Genomic DNA, 27461 nt, shown 5'->3' with positions numbered 1-27461 from the left:
ATAAGAAACTTAAGCTTTGGATGTGTTTGGCAGAAATGGGAGGAAATCAAAATACAAAAATGGAAGAAAAAGAAAGAATATCAATATCACAACAGGGCGAATCTGAAGGATAATGGAAATCCTGGAGATCCAATCGAGAAACCCATTGAGAAGGAGCATGACCAACGGGGCTCTGCACAATCCATTGGGGAGACACTATTTATATTTGTATTTCCTCATGCACCAGCAGATTTGTCCGTTTTAAATTCCTCCAATTTTTCGCGGCATGATAATCCGATTGGATTATACAGTTCCACAATAAAGGGCAACATCTTGGCGGCCCTTTGAAATCTGCACTGATCTCTTGAAGGCGTCTTTGAAGTAGTTTCTGCGCTTTTCCTTATATTTTCGTTTGGTTTCCACGACTTCTGCACGAACACAGCCAAAGATAAAATTTCTTAATCTTTGTCGATCTGAGTTCCAGGCTAAAAGCAGAGCGGGAATAAGAAAAACATCGATTGGCCTGCCAAACATCGATATTACCGATCATCCGTATTTTCGATTTTGACGTAAACAACCGGCTCACCGAAAAGCAGGGCGGGAGAGCGTGAGAGAGGGAAGTCGTTCGGCAACGGTCCTACCATTTTAGAGATGGAAAACATCGCTGCGGGCATGCCAAACATCGGGGGCCCTGGCAAACATCGGCCCTGCCAGACATCGGTGGCTCTGCCGAACATCGAATTCCACTTTCCACCTCCAGTGCACTGATCAAAAAACCGAATCCAATCCAGAAACCCAAGCAATCGTGTTCGCCGTCAAGTCGTGTGCGCTGCTCGAAAGCCCCGAAGCGGGCCCCAAATGAAGCTCAGGTCGCAAGAAACGCACAAGCTCCGCCGCCAAGCAGCCCGAAATTCGGTGAAACATTAGAAAATCCGGAGCCACGGGAATATCGAAATTACCAAATCCGCGCCCGTGTGTGAGTATTCTGCATGCAATAGAAAAGTGCTGGTGTGTGTGTGTTGCTGCTGCAGTTCACAGAGTGTGGGCGAGAGCGAGCGGGACGGAGAGTGCAGCAGCAGCGCAGTGTGGTGTGGCAAGCAGCGACCGTTTCCCGCCCCAGCCCCCCTCCAGTCCGCTGCCTTTCCATTTTGGAATCTTCTTCAAAAACACATTTTCGTACGGTGAGAAACAAAGCGACGCACGCACACACACAGACGCTGGAAGGGGAGGCCGCGAGTGAGAGAGGGAGGGGAGGAGAAGAGAGCGCGACACGTATCTGGAAATCTCAATCTCGCTTCTACCCACAAGTACACACCGAATTTTCGGTTTTCGGTTTTTCGAGCGTGCTGCGCATACGCGCTGCCTTATTCCATTTTCTTTTCGGGTCAGTCGCTGAAAACAGCTGTGAGCCGCCCCGCCCCCTCGCGAATGACCAGTCCGCTCATTAAGGTATTCCCCAGCGAACCGCAAAAGCCCAATCAGCGTTTATTTTTTATTTCCAACAGTTATTCATTGTAAACTCTGGATAAACTGTGTCTGCGCGTGTGTGTGTGCGCTGGCCATGTTTTGCAAATACACACAATTTCAGCAGCGCAAAAAAACAAAAAACAAAAGCAGGGCGGGCTATTTACCGTTCTCTTGCTCAGTCTTCCGCCTGCCGGAGGAGAATGCAAAAATAAACAAATACCGAATTCCCGCTATCTCCACTGCGAATGTGCCCGGAATTCCTATATCCAATATATCCGTACATCGTTTGTTTTGCAATTGACCCAGTGCTTCCCCCAAGTATGGAACCCAATTGAGGCGCAGTTGCAGTCTGTCGCCTGCATTACCCATACGACTCATAAAAGGGGGAGTAAGCACCGAGCCCCCTACTTCAGCGCTATCTGCAGCGTTATCTGTGGAAAACTCGCATAAAACGTGACGATCTCTGCGTTTGATGTTTTACAAGAGCCAGCTACTCTTGCAGATAGCGCAAGTACAGTGCGCACGGGGTAAGAGGAACGAAGATTGGATCAGCGAAAGAAGCTGGATCAGGGAAAGCTGAGTGAGCCAGTTTACTGGTAGTTTACTCGCTTAATGGCAATCTGGATGTCAGACTATAAATAATTTTCTATATTTTGTTAAATACCTCCGATAATGAGTAATACTGATTGCTATCATAAGATTTAACCTTTTCAATAATTACATTTTTGAAGTTAATTAAACCCATTATATGAAATGAACAAAAACTTTGAAACTTTAAAACGGTAAATCCAATAAAGATAAAAGTTTTTAATCTCTTTAAATTAAATACAATCAAAACTTTACTTTATTTAAAGTTCATTAAACTCATTATAAGGAAGTACAAAGTACTTGCATACTATAAAATGCCTAGCCCACTTAAGATAACATTTTCAATCTGTCAATGGTGACCAGAATTAATGTTTATAGCAAAATCGTTAGTATAAGTAAATAATTTATTAGTTATGCTTTTACCAATGCCCTCCCAGTTTTAAATATTTATTGTAACGTGTTAGCTGTTTCGTTTAAATATCCCCAACACTTTAAGTTGACCTCTGGCGGCTTCTCTTAGCCGGCATCCACTGTGCCAGGGATGGAGCACCTGCCCGCATCTGCGATGAACCGTCGAGAGCCCCGCATCTCGCGATCAGCATAAGTTGCAGCCCTAGTCGCTGACTAACACGCACACAGGCGCACCTGCGGCTCACGCACAGTGGAGCCAATTGTGTGCGAGTGTGTGCGTGGCAGCACTAACGAGTTTTGTTTGTTTGGTGAATGTCAATTTCATTGTAATTGCACACTCCGTACGGATACGCAGATAGAAAAGGAAAACAAGTTGGCCAGCGATGCTCGGCGATTAGTTTAGTGCACCTGGGTGTTGCCATTTCAGTGGCACAACGTAGCTGGCTCGACTTCAGCATTTGGCGAAGGTCAGGTGGCCAGAGTTGCCATTCCTCTGGGAGTTGCGAGTTGCACTCGAGGCGGCGGCTCTAATTGTTTTGTTTACTTTTGTGCGGTGCGAAAATGCGAGAATCGCGAGAAAACGAGAGCGCCAGCGAAATTTAACGGTACGTGGTCGGTCGCACACACATTGCCACATGCAAACGTACATATGTATGCACACATGTGAATTTGCGATCAATGGCGCTGCTTCGCTAAATAATCTGACCTCTGGGCAGCCAATTAAGTGTGGATGCTGCCCATTCTATTACTACTCTCCGCCATACACCACGCCACATTACCATAAAGCAAAGAAGTGCAAGACAGGTTTGTGGCTTTGGGAGGTTTTACGGCGGCGGCGCCGAAGGTCACGGCTAAGCATATGCAAAATAGTATAAAACCAGACTCTGTGATTCAGCGAGATCGTAGGTTAAAACGCGATAGGGGGAGTTTATAGGCACAAGGCGAACTTTAAACACCCTTTAAAGTCGTCACATAACACGTTCATAACCGTGTGCTCCATGCACTTTTCCTTAAAATAACCCCAGTGGAGGTGTTTCTATGGCAGCTGTGGTGCAAACAAGCTTGGTTTCACTGGTTTCCATAGTAACTATACCTTAATTCGGCATGGTTTTGATAAAACACAACATTGCTGGTATTACTATATGTATTCCCAATCAAAACAACTTTATAGTTCTGTAAAGAACCGATTAAGGTTTCATACAGAAATATATATTCTCCTTTAGTGTCAAAAGAAACCTCTGCACCTCGGTATGTTTTTGATGAAACAGAAGATTGTTATTAATATTATAAGTGCTCCTAATCAAAACAACTTGATAGTCCTGTGTGGAACCGGTTAATGCAACTGATTTAAAGTAATGTTTCATATAGATCTATATATATTCTCCTTTAGTGTAAAAAAAACCTGTGCACCACTGTGTTTTTGATAAAACAGAAGAATATTATTAATATAATAGGTATTCCTAATCAAAACATCTTGATAGTCCTGTGTAGAACCGGTTAATGAAACTGATTTAAAGAAAAGCTTTCAAATAAAAACCCTCAGTCCCTATAAATCGGAATGTTTCTGATAAAACAGAAAATAATAATTAATATAGGTCTAATAGGTCTGTATAGAACCGCTTTATGAAACTGATTTACAGTAAGCCTTCATGTAGAAATATATACTCTCCTTTGGGATCAAAAAACCCCCCGAAAGCGTATCCAAAAACAAACAGACGCCGCGGCTATAAAACGATTTCGACTCGAATCGAGGTAACGTGCCAACGATCTCCCCTTTCAGGCCTAGACCCCAGCACTCCCTTTCCGAGTGATTGTTTATATCGTGCTTCAAAAACTTATTAACGGAAGTACATTCACCTGATCAGTTGAATGAGCATGCGCTCTGCTCTTTTCTACTTTTTATTCGCGTTGCTCACTTTTATTTGTTAAAATTTTTTCATATTTTTTCTCGGCCATTTGACAGCAGCTGCTGTTGGTTTTTTATACCTTTTTTTTTACTGGCGGACGCGATTCACTCACGTGCAAACATCCGTAAAAATGCAAGAGCACGCGCTTGTTTGCATTTGATTGCACTTTTGCTTATAATGCAAAGTGATCTCCCCACTGACCTGTCCCAAGCGGTGGTTCCGACTTGATTGTGGGTTGGAGAAACGTTTATCGGGGAAAGCAAGTGCGGAGGGGGAGAATCTACAAGATGCTTGGACTTTCCAGACGTAGCTAAGCTTGGATTCCCCGAAAAAAGCAAACAGATAAGGGTTTTAGTAGTCTCTATTTTAAAGTGGAGCAGCTCTTATCGGTTGTACAAGCCATGAAATGCGGACTTAAGCGCCGTGAGAAGGTTGGATTACTCATAAAAATGATTTAATTTCGACTGTTTTGTATTCCATTTGAGCTTTATAATAATCGCGAGCCCGCTTTTAGCACATTTTTATTGGAATTCTTGTTTGCTAATTATCGTTTTTCGTTTAGGTAATTAAGCTGTGTGCTTCCAACTAAGCAACTCGTTTAATTTGGAACAAATTAGTTGGCTTTCATAGCCAGGGAAAAGCACTTAATGTTAGTAAAACAAAATACTTGATTGTTAGTCATTCCTGAATTAGTCACTGTAAGGAAATTTCCGAGTGAGTCAAGGATTTTACCAGGATCTCGGTTTGTTATTGACCCACTTTCACCATTTAAATGTTTTGCATGTCTTTCCTGAGAGTGAATTCCGTGTTTTCCATCTTTAAATTGTCTGATCTAACTTATTAAATAAGAACGTATATATGTTTGCCTTAATAAATCAATAAGACTCTCTGAATCACCCTAAATTCTTGTTGGACTTACTCCATCGCGTCGCAGACTCACAAAGCTAGAAAGGCAGTACTGCACAGTGTGCACCATAATTATAGTACTATTATTATTATTGTTGTACCATTAACTGGTTGGGTTGGAATTCTCTGCTCGCCTTCAAAGTTTCTTATTTAGTTCTGCAGATGCAAATGAATTAATCACCTCTTGTTAGCGTGTCTCGAGATCCATCTAACTATAAAATCATCTTAACAAAGAGAAAATGAGTTAATTGCCACTTTTCGCTAAACTACCCACTTTTCTCTTTCTGCAAACCTTGTGGGCCAAGAGCTCCGCTTTTTAAATCTATTACAATCCGTTGTCCCCATTTGAAATGGTACGATATTGACCAACACTTTTTGTTACCCCTTTGCAGGAACGATTTTGGAGCTTTTCAACATTGCCGGCAGGACCAATCAGCTGTGGCAGCCGGCAATGCACCAAGATGAGCAGTAAGGAGCAGCAAGCCGCAGGCCGGGATTTCAAGCGCAATTCGAACGCCTACGCCAGTCTGCCGCCCTCGGGGTCGGGAGCGGCATCCTCCGGAGCGGGACTGGGCACGGGAACAGGTGGCAGGGTACGCAGCAGACAGCACCAGCCGGAACAGGAGCAGTTTGGACTCTCGAACAGCCTTTCCAGCGAATCGATTCGACAGGCCTGCGCCTATTACGACGACGAGTTGAGCGACGATGACCTCATCGAGATCCAACAGACTCCCCAAGCTTTCCACCAGCAGGCCAAGCAACCCCTCCAGCTGCAACCCATCAGCTTCCGATTAGGAGATGGCCTGGGAGACGAACGAAGTGCCTTCTGCGGCAGCCAGGAGATGCAGCAGGCTCCATTGAGCACGCCCATCAAACAAGCTGCCGAAACAGATGAAGCCTTATGTGTGCTCAGCGAGCTGGATGCCATTCTGGATGTGCACGATGTCTCTCAGCTGAATGGCACCTGCTCAAGCTCGTCCATGAATTCTGGCAGCGACGATGACAAGGTGGAGGACTATCTCATGGACCTGGACAACTATCTGGAGGAGATGGACAATGCCTTGTGCCGCGAAGAGTCGCTGATCATCATGGGCGGCCACTCCAGCTTAAAAAGGGAGCCCAGAACCAGAACTCTGCCTTTGAGTAGAAAAAAGAAATCGAACAAGAAGAAGAGCGAAGAGCAGGAGTCGGGCCAGGAAGATTTTCAGAGGGAGCATCAAATGAGGAAGACCTTCAGCTGCTCACTAAGGCCCACAAGCCAAACAGGTTGGAATTGTCGTTGGATTAACAGCTAAGCAAAGAGCAGATTGAAAACCGAAAGACCTTGGTTCCAACTTACTCTTCCATTAGCTATGAAACTATGAAGATATCTTAACCTTTTCTCTTTTCTAGCATCTTCTACTGCATCACTAGAGACATCCACGGAACCCGTGATGGACGTTTGGAGGCGTCAGTCCATGCGCCGCGCCATGGAGCAGGATGACACCAAAGCCACAGCTGAGAGGGAAAGGGAGGAGGATGATATACCGACCTTGTTGGTGGAGCTGCCGCCCAGACGCGAGGCTGAGATACGCCGCTGTTTTTCTCAAGGCGACTGCCAGGTTTCAGCGGCAACATCGGATGGCTCGCAGATGCTCACAGAGGCGCACATCTTCGACAACCTGCTGCAGACGAACGCAAGGGCATCAAGCGAGGAGCCGCGACCCAGGCAATATGGACGCCGCCTGGAAGGACCTCCCACGCCTGTTCGCTCCTTGATTCTGGCCCAGAGTCGGCCACAGAGTGCTCCCACGCGTGTGCAGATGCGTGAGCCACAGCTGCAGGAGACGCCCACGCACCCCATAATGTCCACATGCTCGGAGTTGAGCTCGGCGCGCTCCTCTCGGATGCCCAGCCCAGTTTCCCTGCCCTCGGACAGCAGCAGCAGCGGGAGCAGCTCTGCCGAACAGGAGCAGGACCCGGTGCAGACCACGACAATGTGCAGTGCCAGTAGCACCACGCCACTGGAACCGCTGCACCAGCTCCAATTGCTGCTGCGCGAGAAGTGCGGCTTCAACAGTCAGTGGCCACATGCCGGCAGCCGCACTTTGGCGCTGATTGGATGCACTTTGGGAGTTTTCAATATGTGCCGATTTGCCGTGCTCACCATTAACTTTGGTGGCAACTTTCTGCTGCAGTTTCTCCTGCTCTCCGTCATTTTTGGCATACCACTCCTTTGGCTGCAGATGTGCCTGGGAGCCAAAATTCGCGCCGGTCCAGTCTCCATGTGGAAGATCAGTCCGATTTGCGCAGGAGTGGGCATAGCCTTGGTGATGGAGCAATGCTTTCTGGCCTTGTATTCCACGGTCTCGCTGGCCTGGATTTTGGTCTACCTAAGGGACGTGTTCCCGACAGCATCGCGCAGTGGATATCGCTGGCAGGAGGTGGCATTCCCCTATCGATATGATGCCTCGAATGCCACCGGCAATCTCACGCAGACGGTAGCCGAATACTTCAACGTGGTGGTGCTACAGCGTCTGCACTTGGCCAACCATCCGGATGCCAGCGGAATACGCTTCCACGTCAACGATCGGGTAAGTTCCTCCCACCCCTCCATCCCGCTTCACATCTAACTGACTCACTGCCACTTCCTCCAGCAGCTGGCCTTCTACCTGGCCCTCATCTGGGCGGCCGTGTTTCTCATCCTCTGCAAGGGCCTGAAGTCCTTGGGCAAACTGGCTTACATCATCTACACGCTGCCCTTGGTGGCGCTTGCGGTGGTGACCGCCAAGTTTGTCTATGTCGTGGATCCCAGCAGGATACAGGTGAGTCTGCTAAATGAAATCTTCAATCTTAAAAACACATATAATCCTTATAACCTACATTTAATAGAACATCTTCGCTGCCAGCGATTTCGACGACTTTCTGGTGAACTCGAACAGCTGGACGGCGGCTACCCAGGAGACCTTTCTCACGTGGGGCCTGCTAGGAGCCTCTGTGATCGCCATCACCAGCAGAAGCCACAGCAATGCTAACAAGGCGGCTCTGAGGCGGGATGCTATTCTCTTGGTTCTGATTACCCTGATTGGTTTGGGTTTAATGGCCTTACTAGCTCTGTGTTGTGCACAGATTCTGTGGGAGCATGGCTACGTTTATGTCCCAGGATCCTTTGGTGAGTTTTGTCCTATAGAGTAAACAATTTAAAACTTATTAACTCTTTGGTTTCAGAAAACCCTGATTGCTATACGTCCATTTACTCGCTGCAATCGAACACGAATCCCTATATGCTTTCCTATCCGCGCTCGCTGATTCCGCACTACTCCTCCTTTATTGGAGAGACCTACAGAAGGAACCGTACCATGATCCACGTAGAGAGCGGCTTTCAGGCGCTGCGCTTCATCTCGGAAATCTTTCCGGCAGTGCTCTCGCTGGCCGGTGATAGTATTTCCTGGGTTTGGGCCGCCGTGGCCTTTACAACTTTCGCGGGCTTTGGTCTTGCGCAGCTGTGCGTGATGTGGAAACCCATCTCAAGTGCCTTGGGCAATTCTACGAGCTCGGTTCTGCTGAGCTGCGTCACTGGGCTGCTGCTGAGCATCCCCTTCGCCACCGAGATGGGCATATCGATCCTGTACTATGTGGATTTCCTACTGGGCGGATCCTGGTTTATTCCGATCATCTGGACGGCTCAGATCTTTGGCGTGTTTATGATAAGAGGTCGTCCCTACAACGGAGATGACCTGGTGAACGATCTTCGACTTTGTGGCTCCATGTCAGCCTTCTTGGCTTTGTCTTGGAATGTTTTGCTGCCCATTGGTCTGATCACGTTGTCGGTCGTTGACTACAAGGCTTCTCTGTCAAATCAGTTTTATTATTGGCGCGGAAAGTCGTACTTCACATATTGGTCCAGGAAGATGGGCAGCCTCATTCAGATTGGAGTACTATTGGTCATACCCGTGACTGCTATTATACAGATCTACCGGTATCTGGCCCACGGTCCACCGGATATACTGGAGGTGAGTTACATTACTTTCTTTCTTTTTCTTGATAATATAATGAGTTGTTTCCTTATTTCACTAGCGCATTCAGCTGCTGTATCGACCCCCGGAGGAGGGGGAGGAGCCCCGTCGTCCCTCTGCGCGACAAAGCGCAGCCCAAGGACGTCGCAATGCTGCGGGGCAGACGGCGGAGGGCACCCAGCACGATGCCCAGAACGATGCTCCGCCAAAGTACACGCCACCTCCGTCCTACACCACGGCCACTGGCGCCCGACTGGCCAAGCTTCTGCGCCAGAGCATCCGTCGCAGCGTGCGCAGGTGAGAAAGAACGCTTCAGAGCGAAACCAAACAATTGATTAATGAATTATGCAACCCACAGGGTTCTGGGAGACTCCAGTCGCACACGACCCGTCCTCTCCCTCGATGCGGAGTCCGCTTCGCCTGCAGCACCGCCTGATTACCTGACCATACTGACCAATCCGGCTGGCAGTAGCTCCAATGCAGATCCTTCGCCGGCGTCCAGCAGCAGTCCCGAGTCCATTGAGATTGGCCAGCGACCCCCAGGCTATGCCCAACGCTCGCAATCGCTGGGCAGGAAGCTTCATCGCTCGACGGCCTCCAGCCTGGAAAGGCGCCCCTATACGGCGGAGGATGTAGTGACCATACTGCGCTCCTCTGTGCGACACCGCCAGTCGCAGGGAGGCGGGCACTCGGGCACTGCCAGCACCCTGCCTCGCCCCCCAACCGCCGCCATGTCCACCCATTTGGAGGACGCCTCATTCCGATCCATAGAGAACCTCGTGCTGAACGCCGAGCCACCGGACAGGACGCCCGGCGTGGAGCTGGAGCTCGACCTGGAGGCTGGGCAGGCGGAGGAGTGCGCGCAAAATAATACATCTGTGATTTAACTGACTAATATCGTACCGTACATAGCGTAACTCTTATGCGATCCACATATCCGCTTGCTTTCTTAGACTTGATTAGCGCTAGTTATCTAAAATACGAATATTACTTTGTAGTTATGCGAATAATAACGAAAACAATTAGTTGGTACTCCCAAGTGTGAGCTCTTTTGATCCCTAAAACTGGTATGGCCCGTCGATCGACCCACCCTTCTCATGTTCCATATTTTAGGCTTATGGATCGCGCCTGTCTACGCAGTTGCCCTTAAAATTATTCGAACAATGGGAGGTCTACGTGCCCTGTAGTCGCGGGCCGTCTATTTAAAGAAAAACGTAGTAAGCCTTAATCGGATTAACAAACGTGACTGGTCAAAAAGCAGAAAGGAGGAAGTCCAGGAGGTTGGCTTGCAAAAAAGTTGATCCGCGGCATTTTCAAATTGGCACGCACTGGTAAAGAGGGTTTGACGGTCCGGCAGCTCTACTCGGAGGAACTAGTTTAATGGTGCGTGTCTTGGATAGCTTTTATAAAGGTTTTGAAGCTGAAAAAACTGATCAATTTAATATTTTAAAACTATTTGTTTATTCAAAAATAAATATGTTATAAAATTTAAAACAATTTGCATTTCTTACAAAATAAATTTCATTTTTATCGAGTGCAAATCCCATAAAAGCAATGCAAATAAATGTCAAAAATGAGGAAAGTAAGTATTTAAAATGTATGTAATAATAAACTTATTTTATACATTAAATAAAAGTAAATTCAGGCCGGAGCGAAGTCGTTCAAATTTAGGGGTAAGTCGGGATTTTTTAGGAAGTTTATGGTTCGCCGAGGGCATTCAGGGTAACATGATGTGTGCGATCTGGTAACACTGCACCGCCACCAAAACATAAAAAAATAAATTTCGAACAGCAACGGAAGTGAGCGGACGCACGCATTCAGTTCAAACGCGTCGCGTTAAGCGTCAACAGAAAACCAAGAGTGGAGAGTCGCGAGACTAAAGAATTGGCAATTGGAAAAATTTAAGGAAAAATAAATACTTCTTTATTTAGAATAGGAACGAGCGCGTCAAAACGCCACTCTTTCGACAGCGGTTTTGGAGTAATTTTAAAGCCAAGCTGAGGCCAAAGTTTTCTGCCGCGCCGCCTTCGTAAGTCGCAGGTCGAAAAGTGCTCAAACTAGATTTCCACTTGAAATTCCTGAATTTCGTTTGTCTGCGCGAATCGCAACGAAACGAATCGAATCGCCAGAAATCGCAGCAGCAAAAGCGCAAAAGTCGAATTCAAATTGCGGCACCAGGTTTTCCGTCTGCCAAGTGCCGAAATTCAGTGTCTTTGTGTCAGTGTTTCAGTTCTTTGTCTCTGTGTGGGTGAATTACGAATTTGGATTAGCGGTGTGTTGTTCGCCTGATTAAAACGGTAAGTGGCGTCCCGCCCTGCGATTATCCTGCGAGCAAAGTTAGTTTGTGTTGGCGTCAAGTTCTGCACTCTCGCACTCGAGCTCGAACTCGGCACACTACAACTTATTTTGCCGCAATTTGCTCTAGTGTTTTGTATTAGCATTTTTATGTGCCGCCTCGCCAAAGTTGACAAACAAAACGCACGCACACTGGCGCACCGCCACGTAAGCGCACACGCACACAAAGGATTTCATTACATTTTGGGTGGGACGTAAGGACGCAACGGTACAACCCTCCTCCTGCTGTCTCTCTCGATGTGCTCCCTTCTCTGTCGCCCTCCAGCCCAAAGCCCCGAATGCTGTGCTACCGAATTTGTTTTCGCCTTCGCTCAGTTCCGTTGTTCTCTCCTGTTTTTATTTATTTTGATGGCGTATTTTGCCATTCCGCTTTGCACGAATTGCGTAGCTTGTCGCCTGCTCTATCCTTCTACGGGCGGAACTGGCTAAGGGAAACTTTCAGACAGTAGGAAGTTGGTGTATTTGGAAAATCTGAAATCGGAAATATAGTAATTTTACCGTCTTAACTTTTGCTTCTCTGCCAAGAATACTTTCCGAAATCGATTTTATTTCATAATAAATGTTATAATAGAAGATATAGTTCTCACTTTAACTTCACTTTATCCAACCTAATAATATAATTCTTGTTTTTTAAAAAAATTATATAATTAAAGATAAAATCATAATTGAAAGCGACATATTTATGTTGGTATTGTAATTTCCAAATAAGTTAATATCCAATTCAGATTGTTTAATATTTTTAATTTTTTAACACCTTTAAATTACTAAATTATTAAGTAAGCAAGATGCTAAAACATGTACTTTCGCATTAAAATTTGTTTTTCCTTTAAATATTCACTTCTTTTCTAGTTCCACTGTATATCCTTGCTGTCGGCTTGCCATGCTAGTTTCTGCCTGCATTGAAATGAGTTCGCAATAAATATGGCCCAATGTCAAATAAAAGGGCGATGAGCCAGCCTTTTTCCGCCGCCGCCGTCCTATCCTGCGCTCTATCTTCCCCATTCGCTCTAATCTCGGGGGACACTAATGTTTTACGACAAGTCCTACGCCGCCCAGTACAAACTTAATGCACACATCAATGGCAAATTAGATATACTCCACAGCAAATGTACTAATAACAATCATCGAGTGTGTGTGCGGGCCTCCCCTTCCTCTCAAGACGATTGTTTTGTTGATTTGGCTGTTACTTCCAATACATTGGCATTCAAGGGGCCGAACTGGGATCCACTTATGCCTGCCTTATGTCTCATTTGTCGTCGGGCAAATGGAAATCGTTTTGTTTTTGCCTTGTCAAGTGACAAATTTTCATTGTCTCCCGCCACTAATCGCTTACTTAAAAAGAGAAGAAATGCGCCGAAGACTCCAAACGAGAAATAAGACATAAGACAAGTGTAAATAAACACTTCAGAGGGGAGCTAGGGATCGGGAGCCCCGACTAAGCGATATCCTCTGAACAGTGTGGGCGGGGGCACCTACATTATCACAAGGCATGCCAGAAGTGAAGTTGAAGTATTACCCGGAGATACTGCTTAACTTTTTGGCTTAACTCCCAATGGCCTTTGTTATTTGGGCCAATAAAAAGCTTTTTCATCGATATTCTTGACTTTCTGTCAAACCATTCGTTGGCCTTTGTTTATTTTTAGTTGCTAATGGATATAATGTGCATATGGCCTTTTTGAGGACGAATAAATTAAAACTTCGGGACGTGACGTAAAGGTATTCCTCCCTTTTCTTGTTCTTCTCTGGTATCATATCAACAAGGGTTATTTGTGTGTATTTTTGTTTTATAAAGGGCCTAACTCTATAATCATTTCCTAAAGATAGCTTTCGTATTTGGGGAGCTTCATTCCCTTGCTAGAAACCCAATAGAGACTTTTAGAAGTGACGTAGGGTCCTAGTTTTAACTACCAATTGTTTGTGATTTTTTCCTTATAGCTCACTCTTAAATTTACATTTTTAAGGGATGCTATATACCCTTGGGTACCCTCTAAATTCCCGTGTACCTACAGTACGCACAAGTACTTGCCTCTTTTGGTGGCATTGCCCGCGGCACCTTCACTGTGCCCAGCCTGCTTTGGTTTCCAGCGGACAAACCACTTTGTTATCGCCCCGCCGAGGGCCCTTTAATCTCTGGTGCTGGTTCTGCTCACTCGCTGGTCAGACCCTCCAGCAATCTCCGCCCCCACCTTCTCCGTTGATTTACGTCTCTATTTTCCGAATGTAGTGCAATCGATTTAGATTGATTTTGTTTAAACAAACTGCACAGGAAGGCAGAAGCAGAAGCAGAAGCCGAAGCCGATGCCGAAGCAGCGCATAAAAGGCACCAAAAAGTGTAATAAATAATTGGAATCGGAATCTTTGGGCTGATTTTAATGCCAGTGTTAATTGCGAGAGCCACCCAATTTCATTTCCATTTCCATGCCCAATCGAAATCCGAATGCCAGTGCTCAGTCCCAATTCCAATTCGAAATCCTATTCCTATTCCTATGCCATCGATGCTTTGGTAATTAGTTGTGAATTGGATTGGGGATCACATAAAAGTGTTGATTACACACTCCGCTGGCTGCGCCCCCCGGCACGCCCCCCACCGCCCGGCTGGGTGCCAAGTGTTTTGTTTGTGTGTTCCTCGACGCTTGTCTTCGATGTGTCTTTTTGGGGTTTTCGTAGATGTTCGGGGAATTAGGGTTAGCCGTGCGCAGTGAAAGTCTTTGGGCAGGCAGCAGGTGTTGGCCAGGTCAGCAGGAAGCGCTCCAATTAATCGCCTCTATCGCAGGGAATTTCAACTACGCACAGCCAATTAATTGGGGCAGCTTAAGATGCCAGCTGCAGATACTGAAATTCCCACAGTTAAGCGACTGTAATTGAAATTGCACTGGGCCAGACATTCAAATTCACATTCACACAAATGTCTCGGCAGATTTGATTAGCAGCAGCAGTAGGGAGCCCCAGCCATTTTGTCAATTACAAAAATGCGGAGAATGTGCTTCGCCAGTCATGGTCGGGGGTGGTTTGAGGGGGGAACATCTTCGCATAGTTGCAGCAGCAGCAAAAACATCAAAGTCACTTCATGTCTTCATAAATTCACCCACCAAAAAGGCAAAAAAACGAAGGGAAAAGAAGACCTCTTTCTGGCCAACAGCTATCTCTTTTCGCCTCCGCCCGCTCCGCTGGCTAAGTGAAATGACCTGCCATTTTGTAAAGGCTAAAAAATAACCAGGGAAGACCGAAAACAAAAAGCTCGAGTCACAACTAATAAGATTGAGTTAAAAAGAGGGGACCGTACCCCAGGCCCGGGGAGAAAGAGCGATCTGCGAGGGAAGGTTAATGTCTTATCGACATGCTGCAATCTATGTATTTAATTGACTCGACTGCAATTATAGTGTACACTCAATATATATAAGCGTGTATATGTATTGCGGTAGTGTCTTCTTCCTGCAGATAAAACGCCGTAAAATGAAAAAGAAATACTTGCCTATAATGATTTCGCATAAATCGTGACTACTCGCCAAAATGAAAGGCGAGAATTTATACTAACAGTGTACGGGGCTGTGTTTGCTGTAGCTGGGGCTACAACAAGTTACAATGTAGCTCCGACGCTCCGTTCGCAATTCAGCGTGGAGTGTCGGTCCATGTCAGAGGCTAGTAGCCCCGAATCGCCCCCCTCGGCCCCACCACTCAGCATGCCAATCGTTCGACGTTCCCCGAGAGTCCCAAGCTGAAGCTGATGCTGAAGCTGGATTTTTAGCCGGAGTCTGATGCCTTTGGTCAGCCAAAGTCAGGCTACAAAAATCCGAGACAAAAAATAAAAAAAGAAAGATGTTGCGTCGAGTCGGAGGTCCTATACCCTCCTTTTTATACCATAAGTTTGTATACATATGTATATAAGTATTCTGGGGAACTGTTTTTTTTCAATTTCATATCGCTTTCAATAGGTCTTAATTGTCTTTTTTGATCTTTCAAATAACCTTGTTCTTAATATGGTGATTATGCGATGTTGTTAGCATAATCAGTGTAATCTCGAACAATTTTTTAATTTGTTTAGGATTTTTGTCATACAATGTTCGCTGGTTCCTATAATCCTTATCACACCACTTAATTTTAATCATTTTTAAATATCTATCTAGATTTCCTCAGTTAAGAAGGGCATAGCTGTAAGCTACTTGTAAAAACTTAAAAAAATAGAGTTGTCATAGCCAAAATTTTAATACCCATTGCATTTGGTAACCATTTTTATGGGTTTTTATAAAGTTAGGACAGGCATAGCACCTTATTAGCATGATATTAAAATTTACACTTGCTCTGCTGGTCATCCAAAATTGTAATACCCTCTGCTAGGGTGTTCAAATAAAAGAAAGGCAACGAAACCTGTAAGCGGTCACAATTCGCGGCCAGCTCCTAGAGATGCGCACGTGACTTGGTCATCCTTAAGATTCCCTTTCTCTTCTCTGCGAACGGCTGCGGCTGCCCCCACTCCGAATCACGTTTGCCAACAAATTGAAATTTATTTGTGTTGTGCCACGCCAGTTAATGCTTATTTATAACAACAATTAATCGCCCGACATAGATAAAGCGAAGGGAATGGCTGGAAAATCAGAGCGGCGGAGATATATATACTTTTTATTAGGAATTTTGTAGGTTTGTATGCTCCGAAATTAAAAGCAAATATAAAATATGTCAAACTATTTGCATATTAAATTTGTTCAACGAAAACCCCCGCGCTTAGTGGAACGTGTGACAAGTTTATTGGGGACCCATAAACTGGGCTAAGTTATGATTTATGAGGGTGGATTAGGCCATATACTCGCACAAAGTGGGAGTGCCGCGATTCCCACGCTCACGCCACCATCCCTAGGAATCAAAGAGCTGCAAAAACATTTAGCCACGTTGGGTTAGGGACACTTTGGACCGGCGGACAGACGACACACTCCACAGATCCACAGACGAGGGACAATGTCTGCGGCCATTGCCAAATCGTTAGCACTTGGCACTCTTGGCATCGCATCCGCCAGATACTCGCTGCCTCATCATCAGCATCGCCATCGCCATCGCCATCACCAGCATCGTCATCATCGCAATCCCCGGCTCTCGAGACACGGTTCGTTTCGGGGCTTAGACTTTCAAGTGTGTAATGAAATAAAAATATGTATTTAAACTTTATTTGATTGTCGTTGATTTCGGACGACAGCCATCCTCCGTTCCTAATGAAAGAATGTAATAAACCAATTTAGTTTCTCTTTCGCCCCCTCGCCAACCCCCCGTCCATCTGCATTCTTCCGGAGGCAGTCTTGTATAAATTTTGGAAGCTAACCAGACGCGACATTCCCCCGGAGTCCCGCGAGTTCCGAGTCCGAGTCCGAGTCCACTACCCATCATTAGGCCTGACAAAAGTTGTTCTTCCAACTCATTTGTACAATGGGAAATCTTCCCATAATTAACGGCTGTGCTTGGACAACTGCGACTCGGAGGCGGAGGGGTTTCAGTCGGACTTGGAATTTCTATGGCTCGCTGCACACAAATGACTGATCCGGAGGGTGCGGGGGGGTTCAGGGGCTTCATCCGAGGGACACTCAGACGACGGGCATTGCAATTGGATTGCCTGGAGTATATTCCTATTGTTATAGTTTGTCATTCCGATTGCCGTTGTGTTGTGTGTAGGTGACCATCCGTTGATGGTCGCCCGCTCGGTCGCTCCCTCGGGGCGGAATTATTAAAAGTGAGCCAGACAAAACACTGAGAGTTGCCGGGCATTCTCCATGGTCCCTCCGTAGCCTCCATAGCCACCATAGGAAAGCAGAGCGGGACAGATGCAACGGCCAGTTTGAGAGTCGACTCCCATTTGATATATTGCAGGCATCCGGTAGACAACGTTGACGTAGACGTGATGCTGCAATAAAATCTGCGCCGACTCCTCATTATACATAAATACCCTGTAACCTGGCGTGGGTATGCTCATCAAATGTGTGAGAACCATTTCCCCAGCTTTAGTATCTAGTATCTCCTCGGGTTGTCTGCAATGCGTAATTTAGACCTATACCAAATGACATCTTAGGCCTCTTTGAGTATCTCTTTGACTTGGCTTTCTAAACATAACAAGTTTGGTTATTTTTAGTATCTCTTCAGGTTGTGTTAACTTTAATATTTACACGGCGTGGTTTGGTACAACCAAGGTTGGCCAGTTCTTCTTAAAATGTAAAATACCTTTTTAAATGGCTAACAAATATTTACAAATTTATGACTAGACGTTCAACATGTTGGCCTTCGAGTTGTAAAATCTTATTATGGATATCAGTTAAAGAAAATGTATATTAAGTTGTTAAGTTAAGTTGAACATAGGGTACTCCCAGTTCGAGCTGAAAGCTGCCCGCACATTACTCTCTTTCCAGCAGCCTGTCATTGTTGTGGTTGTCACATTGTCGCCATCGTTGTCTCCATCTCATCGTTTGAAGCCTACACACGGACTCACAAACAAACCAATAAAAGGCGCTGTCTGTCGTAGTTTTCCTCCGGCCCGGCCTGCCTTTTGGCCCGGAACAGCTTCTTTTTCTTTAATTTTCGTTGCAACCAAATATTTGAGCCGCAAACAGTTAAAGACGCCGAAAACATGCACGGCCCACGTTGAAAGCCAGGAAAGTTGAGCGTTTCTCAGGCCCCACCCCTTCCGCCTCATTTTCCAAAATGTGTCGCATGGTTTTAATTAAATATTTTCAATTTTATGGGCTTGTTTGCATTTGCATTTTCGTCTTCGATTCGGCTTCGGTTTAGTTTTTCCAGCAAGGGCCACAAAAATGTTTCTATTTATTTGTTGTTGATTTGATTTTCGGTCTACTTCGTTTCTTCTCTTCTAGTTGGTCAGCAGAAGCAGCGACCAAAAGACGACAATGGGACACCGTGAGACGGTGACACCTGGTGGTCTACTCCAAAGTCTTGGGATTGGGACAGGGACTGGGACCGGGCCTGATCTGCATTTACATACCATTTTCCATTTACCATTTTTCATGTTCATCTGCTGTGTCGGTTCATTAGTTAGGATTACTGGACAATTATGTCGCATTTCGGTGCCGCTAATAGTTGTTTATTTACACAATTATAAAATTGAAAGCTCACATAAATTTGTCTGATTTTCTTGTGCGGGGTAGCAGCATCAGAATTCCCTTTGTTGGAAAGTCTTTCTTGGCAACGAGTGAAAGTTCTCTAAACTCTGTAAATTCTCTCATTACGGGGGAAGACTTCCTTTTGAATGGAGAGACTTTTGGGGGATTTGGCTTGGGGCTCGAGGATGCCCGCTAATGGCCCTCAATCGGGTCTTATAGCGGTGGCTTATATCGAATTATGTCTTTCATTCGCTTTGCATGCCTTTGTGTCGTCCCCGAATTGATTTCAATTTGGTTTCATTTAAAAATGATTTAAAATTAAGCCTGCTATTCAGCATCAATTTGCGGGGTGCGTTAGAGGGAAGTAAGAATTTAATAATTGTTCAAATTGCGGTTTGTTAGTAACAATTTTGTCATCGCCGATTAATATTTACCTTTCCCATTCGATTGCTCCCTGATTAGTTACCTATTTCCATGAGTAATTCCCACCTATGCCGCAATATTTTCCGATAAAAGCGATACCAAACCAATGCAGGATCCTTTAGATAGGCAAATTGTTTGCAAAGCTCCTAGAATTCCCACAAATATGGCTCTGCACACGAGTATATGCAACTTTATCCCCACAGCCCATATCTACTCATTTACTTTGGTTATCAGAAATTACGTTTCCCAAGCTCTCTATTATTTCCCCCGCCCTTTTGTGTGCTCAGAACTTTAATAATGTCAGACCCCATCCCCTTTGCAGCTCTTTCCCCCAAAAAACAAACACCGGAAACGTGGGCAATATTAATCGGTTCCCTCCCTGCGCTTTACATGCGCCTTACAGGCTATATATATTTGAACTTTATCGGAGCCCCAAATCAATTTATTTATGTGCGTCGTGCGCTTTAGTGGAGCAAACAGAAAAAGCTTGGGCTTATCTCCAACACGGTCTTTAGCGTCTGATAAGGCTTCCCGCCCCCTATAGGGAGTACGGGTACTTCCTCAACCCTTGAGATGCATTCAGTCGAGACCCGCTCGCAAAACTCGAACCCATCCAAGCGTTCAGAGCTCAACAGTTGAACTCTACCCCCCTCCGTTTCTCAGGCTTTCTCTGCTTTTCGAGCATTGGCGGTGGTGGTTCTCCGCGATCCCGGTGCAATAAAAGTACAAAAAGCAAATAGGTTCGACCCATGGGTAAATATATCGTTCCTATACGGTTATGGTACTATGGTACTTTCGTATACTGTGTGTACAAAGCGAGCGCAATGAATGAAATGTGTTTCCGCTTCGCCTTGCAATAATAGTTGGGAAATCGGAAAAATTGTGGCTGTCCTCGGGGGATCCGTTAAATGTGTCTCATTAGGCGGCTGCCGGAATGTGGGCGTGGCCAGGGGCGTCGGGTTAAGGGCGCACAGCCCGCACGCAGATCACTTTTCCGAGTTTTCGGCGAGTGCGTGCCATGAATTGTCGTTTAAATTAAATTAAAGCCAGTTGACTAGGCGCAGGAATAAAATTGAACAAAGGGGAAACTGCAACTGCAAACCACCACCGAACCACTGGGAGGAGGATGAGGAGGTTGAGGACGCGGATGAGGATGAGGATGAGCCACCCCATCCTCAGGTTCACGGATAAAAACAATCTGTTTGCTGCCTGTCACAAGGCAAACACGCCGAGTGTGTGTGCGCTGTGGGGAAGGGGGCAATCGGAGGAGGGCTGCGAAGGAAACTCATAAAAATCCACAACGATTTGTTGTCGTTACGGGCAGGAGACTGATGACGAAAGACGCAGGACGACCCACGGCCCGCCGTTATGTGGTGAACCTGATGTTACAGTGGGCCGAGGCCCAAGGCCCGGGGGATGAATCGCATAATTGCAGATCGAATTGCCCAGGCCCAAAGGGTTCCGGGAATTATTATTTCTTTAATTAATTATTTGTATGCATTGCCGGGGTACCAGTATATTTACAGTATTTACAAATCCAGTATCTTATTTCTGACAGTTGGTGTCAGGGAACCATAATAGCTAAGCACGCGATCTGTAGTTAAATTACACTTTGTCTAGTATGGTAGATATCTTTTGGGAAGCTTTGTATTTCAGAGAGGTTTTTGAGTAGTGAGTTTACAAATTATTATACCTATTTTACAAATTATCATACCTATTTTTAAAATCTCCTTGAAACCATAACAAACTTTAAAAGATTTTTTGAATTCAGTTATAAATTTAAGAATTTAATGATATATTGATCTTTACTTTGTTACTTGCTTAACAAATTATTATCCTTTCTCGAAACCATAACAATTATTTAAAGACTATTTAAAGTCAGTTTTTATCTTAAGGACCTTTGGATACATCGATTTTCAGATCATCTTGCTTACCGCTTGCAACATTCATACATATTTATTTTATTAACCCATTCACGCCGTTGTCGGGGAATAAGTTATCGGTTGAGTTTAACAGCCTTAAGACCCAGAACCACATCCCGAATCCCCTGGGCACCACTGTACCACCGTGGTTGATGTGTTTTTTGTGGGTTTTAATTTTTCCTCCCTCTGTCTTTTCTTCCGGGCAAGGTTATTGCAATCGCAACACCTCAGCCGCCGGCGGAACTCCTCCTCCTCCGATCCAGAAGCGCTGTGCAACAGCCCAGCCCTGCCCAGCCCATCTCATCCAATCTATATAACCCGAACTCCCTTCCCTGGGCATTTTTAATGCTTTTAATTTTTGCTGCGCCAACGGACAGGGAAGCACGGAATGAGCACTGAAAGTAAGCCCAAAAAAAGAAGAGCGTGTATGTGCGATGTACGCTTTTCGGGGGTAAGATGTTCAGTTCCGTTCGGTTAGGGGTTGCAAACGTCCTGGAGACTCGCTGTGTGTGTGAGGGTGTGCATCCTTTGATTGCGTGTGTGAGTGGGTGAAGGCAACCGAAAATGTGCAAAAAATGGGCGTTGCTCGACGCGATATATCTAATGGCTTTGTTTCCGAGAGTTGTCGCCCCAACTCCTCGCACTTCTTGTTGCCGCTGTTTAATGCATGTTGGCAAATGTTGAAATGATGTACTTGCCACCACTCTGCACCACCCCCTGGCCACCGCCCACCCCCCTGCGGTGCGGCGGCATATGCCAGACTGCTAAATATGCAGCTGTTAATGGCTCAAAAATTAAAACATTAAGGCGGAGCCCTCGTCATCATCGTCATCATCCCAGTCAACGACTTTGATTGGAAATGGGTTCTGGGTTCGGGCTTTCATCTAACCACCCGGCGCCCTACTCATTTTCCTGGGAAAGCGCTGAGTAATGGGAAAAGTGCACCTTGCATGGGAAAGATTTGGACGCGCAGATAGGAAACACATTCGGAAAAGGGACCCGCTGGTTGACTGAATAATTACACACGTGGCAAAAGCTCCTAAAGGTTTGTGAGCACCCAAAAAGGGTATTAGAAACTGGGTTGGAAAATAAGTCCACCCGAAATTTAAAAATATATCTTTAGCTGTTTATTATGATTTATAAAAGACTTTCAAAATATTTTTTCAGGAATGTTTAAGGTATTTTCCATTTTTACTCACATAAATTTGTTCAGTTTTGAGGAATTTAAGTTGAGTTATATTTAGTTCTCACGCTATTGTAAAAATGAACGTGGTGACGACAGATCTGCAAGACAATTTTCTTTGATTTGTTTTTCAATCTTTTTCAAAGGGTCTGAACTTTTCGTTATGGCCTATATAAATTTCCCCCACTGAGTTTTTTTGGTTCACCTTTGTTTTGGTAATTCTTTTGAAAGGGTTCTTTGTGGGTCACTTGCCCCCCGAGTGGAAAGGGTTAGGACGCCTGCGAATGGTGAGGGAAATGGAAATATGGTAAAATATGTTAATTGAAGTAGACCCAAGTTCATAACGAATGGCGTTAGAATCCATTTACTTTGTGCGGTGAAAGTTCAATTACCTTTATCCGATCACTAGTTTGACAGCCGGGTGAGCACTAAATATAGTTCAGATAGGGCTGCATTTCGTTGGCTCATTTACTGGTGAAAAGAAATCAATTTTAAGGGGGGTTGGAATGGCAGCATTAATCGAATATGGTTTGAGAAATATTTGTTTGGGCGAAGAACTCCGAAATTAATTTCCGTTCATTGCAAACCGATGTTTCTGACTGATTTCCTCTCAATGGCCAGACATCCGAGGGAAATTTCCTTGAGAAACTGTTGTTCTACTGTAGCGTTTTCTTTGCTTTCCCTCGGTTTCTGAGCCCCGCTTTGTCTGCTTTATGTTTCCCCCTCGTTTGCTCTGGGCAAATTCATCCTTTTTCATTTTGGGCAACTTTTCTTGGACTTGACTCGATTCCCCAATTTTGTTCTATACACAAAGACATACACACAATTCCCTTGGCGAACATTTCCGAGAAGCAACAATGCACCACCCACCACCACTGCTCCCCTTTTCCCCCCTTTCCGCCCCCCTTTCATTCACTTTCCCCGCATTTTCCAGAGGCAGACAATAACAACGTTAAACAACATTGGGGCATAGACAAAGGCAGGCTACTTACAAGCCGCCAGTCACCGCAAGATGGCCAGAACTCCACCCCATCTCCTTCTTGAAAACCCCCTCCAATCCCTTCCCCACCTGGCACATCTTATCTTATCGCGCAGGTGCACGCCACACGGCTCAAAACAACCGACAAGGCAGCGACAGTCGAGTCGCAAGAAAAAAGAGCACCCTACCCAACCCCCTGGCCCCCTCTGAACCTGCTGCCCATGCGCACAGTGCACGACGTGAATGGCAATTCCCTGGGCCAGCGAGAATTTATGAGGCGGCCTCCAAGAACGAACTCAAAGGTTCCTCAAAGAGACGGCGACATTCTCGTAAACGAGAACCACACAATTAGTCATTTGTGGTTCTGCTTCGACAATGTCTTTATATTCCTAACATTACCAAAACTAATTACTTTTTACTGGACTATACATTACTTTGGACTTTGTGCATTATAATTAGCATGTTGAATCAATGAATTTAAAACAGATAATTGAATGGGTTTCTTTTAAGAGATCATATTTTTCTAAAAGTATAATAAAGATAATTATGATATATAATAGATTATTCAAACATTAAATTCAAAGGAGGGCTTTCACTTAATAATAGATTAATTGATATACTTTGTGCTCTACTGATTCGAATATCATGTTGAAGCTCTTTAAGATGTGTAGGAAGAATCCAATCAACCAGAATCAAACTCAGAGTTTGGGTCACTGATGGGGAATGCAAATCACTTGAAGTGAAAATGCAAATGGTATGGGGTGGTCTACACTATACAGGCGTATATGCGGCGTGGCTGAGAGAGAACATCAAAGGCCGGGCGGTCTAATGAGGAAAATGCATTATTTGACCCCTGGCCTCACCGAATTAGCCTTGTCTGCTCGCGGCTTCCGTCTGGACTGGTGTGTTTCTTGGCAAATGGAGGGAAATTGCTTTCAGCGGCAGGAGAATGGGCTCCAGAACAGCGCAGGCTGAGGCGAATTTATCAAACTTATTTCAACATGCGGGGGGAAATGTGTTTCTGATGATGCTGATGGGTCGAAAAGGGAAATCCAGCAGCGGCAGCTAATTAAAATGGCTTATAATTTTCATGATTTACACTTGTTGTCTGGTTTCACCCAACGCCACCCCTGCTCGGATTCTTATGTTTGTGTTTTGGGTTAAAAGCTCATAAAATTAAAGGCCCTAAAAACATGGCGTGGGCAAAAAGGAAGAATTTTTAGAGATGTGAATAGAGGAAAGTATATTTCAGAATAATGGAAGATGGTGTGAATGAAATGATGAATATGATGAAAGGGTTGGGGAATTTTAATAAGAAAAATGAAATGTTTCCATTCCAAAAACTAGGCTAAGACCTTTTTTAATGCAAATAAAGTAATCAAAGGTTATTCCACAAAATTGCCATAAATTAATTATAAATTCAGTCAAATAAATTAGTATCGCCTGACTCCGCGTGGCATAATTTCGTGTCACGATTTTCATCCCTAGTCGAAAAAACGAATGAAATAAACTTGCTTAAGCTTTTTGATTGTGCAAAGGCAACAACTTAGTTGAAGTTGAAAAAAAACGAGAAAAATTGTAGGCGCACATTTGGTTTTTATGCTATCCGGTGCACAAAATATAATTCAATCAACGCCAAGTGCCACGCCCCCAGAGCCGCCACACTAGCCAGGGAATGGGAATTCATTTTCTATTTTTTAGTTATTTTCGACTCTTGCATGCCGCACGTCAGCGGATGGGGGCAGGGGACGCGGAGGGGTTTGAGGCAGCAGAAGAGAAATGTTCCTCAAGATAGTATATATCGTCGGGTGTATGAAAAATATGGCATATGAGCTGGTGGTGCCCCAACTACCGACCCCCGAAGACCAGATGATGGTCTTTCGACTTCACCTCGTGCCGCTGCTGCCTGCCCCCCTTTTTGGGACTCCGAGGATTGGCAACGGGGTGAGGATGGCGGGGCTAGTGGTGCTGCTTTTGGTGCTGGAGTTCTGGAGCTCTGGGGTCTCGGGGTTCCGGAGTTCTGGGCCTGTCAGCTCACGGCGCGCGCAGCAGCATAAATCAACTTATTTCATTGGAATTTATGTTTTGTTGTTGCGCCTGTCGCTGATGCAGTTGCAATTGTTGTTGCTGCTGCGGCATTGGCATGGCCCTGTGCAACGAACACTCTGACGACTGACGCCACCACCGTCATCCTCAAGCGATCCGGCAATCCAGCAAATCCACGAGGGGATTACACTTGCCTCCTCCTCGAATGCCCTATTCCAAAGCTGATTTGCGGCTGCTGGCGACAGGGATTGCAATTTGCAAGATAAGAGGATATTTTGTTAGAGTTTAAGTATCTTTTGTGTGGTTCCTTAAATTTTAAAGTGTTAGAGGGAAACACCCATAAGATTGGTACAGATGAAACCAATTCGTATGCACTATTTCAATGGATATTTGAGTATGATGTTGATCATGGAAATATACTTCCTTAGTAATAAGTTTTAATTATTAAAAAATTCATATTGTTATATTCATATTCCAACTCGCTAAAGAACTCCATTTCGCTCCGGCAAGAGTGTTCAGAGTTCGATTAGAAGTCAAAGACGTTTTTCATGAGTATTTCATGCTTGTTGCCTGGTTGTGTGTGCAATTGCTTCATTTGCGGCAATGTCTTCGAGGGGAATGGGAGGTGCTAGGAGGAGGAGTGGTAGCAGATTCAGAAAAGTAGGAGGTGAACGAGGAGGCGCAGGCCGCGTGTTAAAATGTACACTTTGCATTTAAATCATTCCGGGAAGTTGGGTTCGTTATATTTATCTGTTGCCATTACCTTACACTCTCCCCGCGCCCAAGTGCCCCATGTGCCCCATGTGCAACTGGCTGTGGCGGAGTTCCTTCAGCAGGAACTCAATCAGCAGAGGGCCAGTGAAATAAGCAGAATTGAAAAGCTAAGCACTTTCCTTTCTTATTTTTATCCGACTTCTGCTGCAGCTCAGCTGAGTGCTTAGAGTGCGGCTGACTTGTGGCAGGAATATCCACTGTATAATCCCGAGAGTGAGAGATTAAAGGCTCATACTAAAGCTGCCACATAAATTAAACTTACTGAGCAGATTTGAGGAATTGTTTGGCTGCCTGTATGGAAAGTTGAATTCTTTCCCCTTGGCAAGATTTATAACTGAGACTGTGTGGAATACTAAAGTGTTTATTCTTCTTTATTTATTTGCAGGTATGTTGAAGATAATGGCCATAAATACGACTGGTTGAAGTGGCAGAAGTTTGGCCAAGAGAAGTGAGTTTACAAGTATACGAACTTATGGAAATTTGCATTACAAATAAAGATAGATTGTTTTTCCCATATTTTAATTGTACTGAAAAGTATTTGGAGCAATAGAATATTGCTTTACATTCCTTGGCTTAAGCTCTTTCTCCCACTTAATTTCAGCATTCTAATTGAACTTCTAGAGGTCCCAGCTAGAGTTCTGCTTATGATTCCTACTCTGCCACTACTCAAGTTCTCCACTCTGCACTCCATTTAATTTTTCCGAGAGTGCTGCACTCGCTCCAGACATTTTTCCCGGGAATGTTTCCCTTTGACTGGATAAATGACTTTGTCCGGTAATTTGCCCCGATGTTGTGCAACTCCCCGTCACTTTTTGTTCGGGGGTTCCCACACCCCTGTACCGCCGTGTGGCGGATAATTATGCCATGCTAAACATTGTCTCACACTCGACGGTCTTCCTCTTTTTGCGCCCACACTCGGATTTATGGAATACTTAACGAACAAAGTTGTGAAGACACAGACAAAAAGCGTGTTTCCCCTTCCAGCAATTAGACGCCATTTCCATTAGCGTTTAACCGTTTAACATTTTTTTAGTTGGTTTGCCTAACAAGTCTTCACACCTGCCCACATCTTGAGCAAATACTTCTATTTGAGCTGTGCGAAGATGAAAACAAAAACGAGAAGTTGTTGGGGAAAAAATCTTGTCACTTGTTGCCAATTAAGAGGAAAAACAACGAGCACAGCCCGAGGACCCTGATGATCGTACATCAAGTGGTGGGGTCGGTGGGTCCGTCTCTATATGCCGGCTTCCCCAGCTCCCCAGCTCTCTAATTCTCCACTTCTTCAGTTATTCAGCTCTTCGGCTCTTCACTTTTCGAGTTCTCCAGAGGACCAGAGGCGGTCAACACTCGACGCTGGCGGCGCAGCTGCCTCAATTAGCCCAGTCTGTTTATTTGCAGATTCTTTTTTGCAGCTTTTGTTTTGATTTTGCAGATT

The 27461-nt window shown here is 45.1% G+C and overlaps 2 protein-coding genes across 5 annotated transcripts in view; both read left to right on the top strand.

The window, feature by feature from the left end:
- The first annotated feature begins 738 nt into the window (after nucleotides 1-738).
- Nucleotides 739-10292, top strand: LOC108030224 (sodium-dependent transporter bedraggled). 4 transcript variants are annotated; one of them, XM_017103008.3, is made up of 8 exons: nucleotides 739-955; nucleotides 5651-6524; nucleotides 6651-7831; nucleotides 7895-8062; nucleotides 8130-8409; nucleotides 8466-9250; nucleotides 9315-9550; nucleotides 9612-10292. In XM_017103008.3, the coding sequence occupies exons 2-8, from the start codon at nucleotides 5720-5722 to the stop codon at nucleotides 10138-10140; spliced, it is 3984 nt and encodes a 1327-aa protein (XP_016958497.1). In that variant the 5' UTR covers nucleotides 739-955; nucleotides 5651-5719; the 3' UTR covers nucleotides 10141-10292. The 4 variants fall into 4 exon arrangements, with proteins under 4 accessions (XP_016958497.1, XP_016958498.1, XP_016958499.1 ...); XM_017103009.3 differs by lacking the exon at nucleotides 739-955 and adding an exon at nucleotides 987-1160; XM_017103010.3 differs by lacking the exon at nucleotides 739-955 and adding an exon at nucleotides 2917-3050.
- Nucleotides 10293-11029: 737 nt separating this feature from the next.
- LOC108030079 (protein slit) overlaps nucleotides 11030-27461 on the top strand; it is a 54479-nt gene continuing 38047 nt past the window's right edge. The window contains exon 1 of the mRNA XM_017102692.3: nucleotides 11030-11550. The gene's annotated coding sequence lies outside the window, so the exon portion shown is untranslated. The remainder of the gene's footprint in view (nucleotides 11551-27461) is intronic.

Source organism: Drosophila biarmipes, chromosome 2R (assembly GCF_025231255.1).
Source record: "Drosophila biarmipes strain raj3 chromosome 2R, RU_DBia_V1.1, whole genome shotgun sequence".
NCBI lineage: Eukaryota > Metazoa > Arthropoda > Insecta > Diptera > Drosophilidae > Drosophila > Drosophila biarmipes.
The sequence above is the reverse complement of the archived record's forward strand: the minus strand, read 5'-3'. Positions and strand labels throughout refer to the sequence as shown.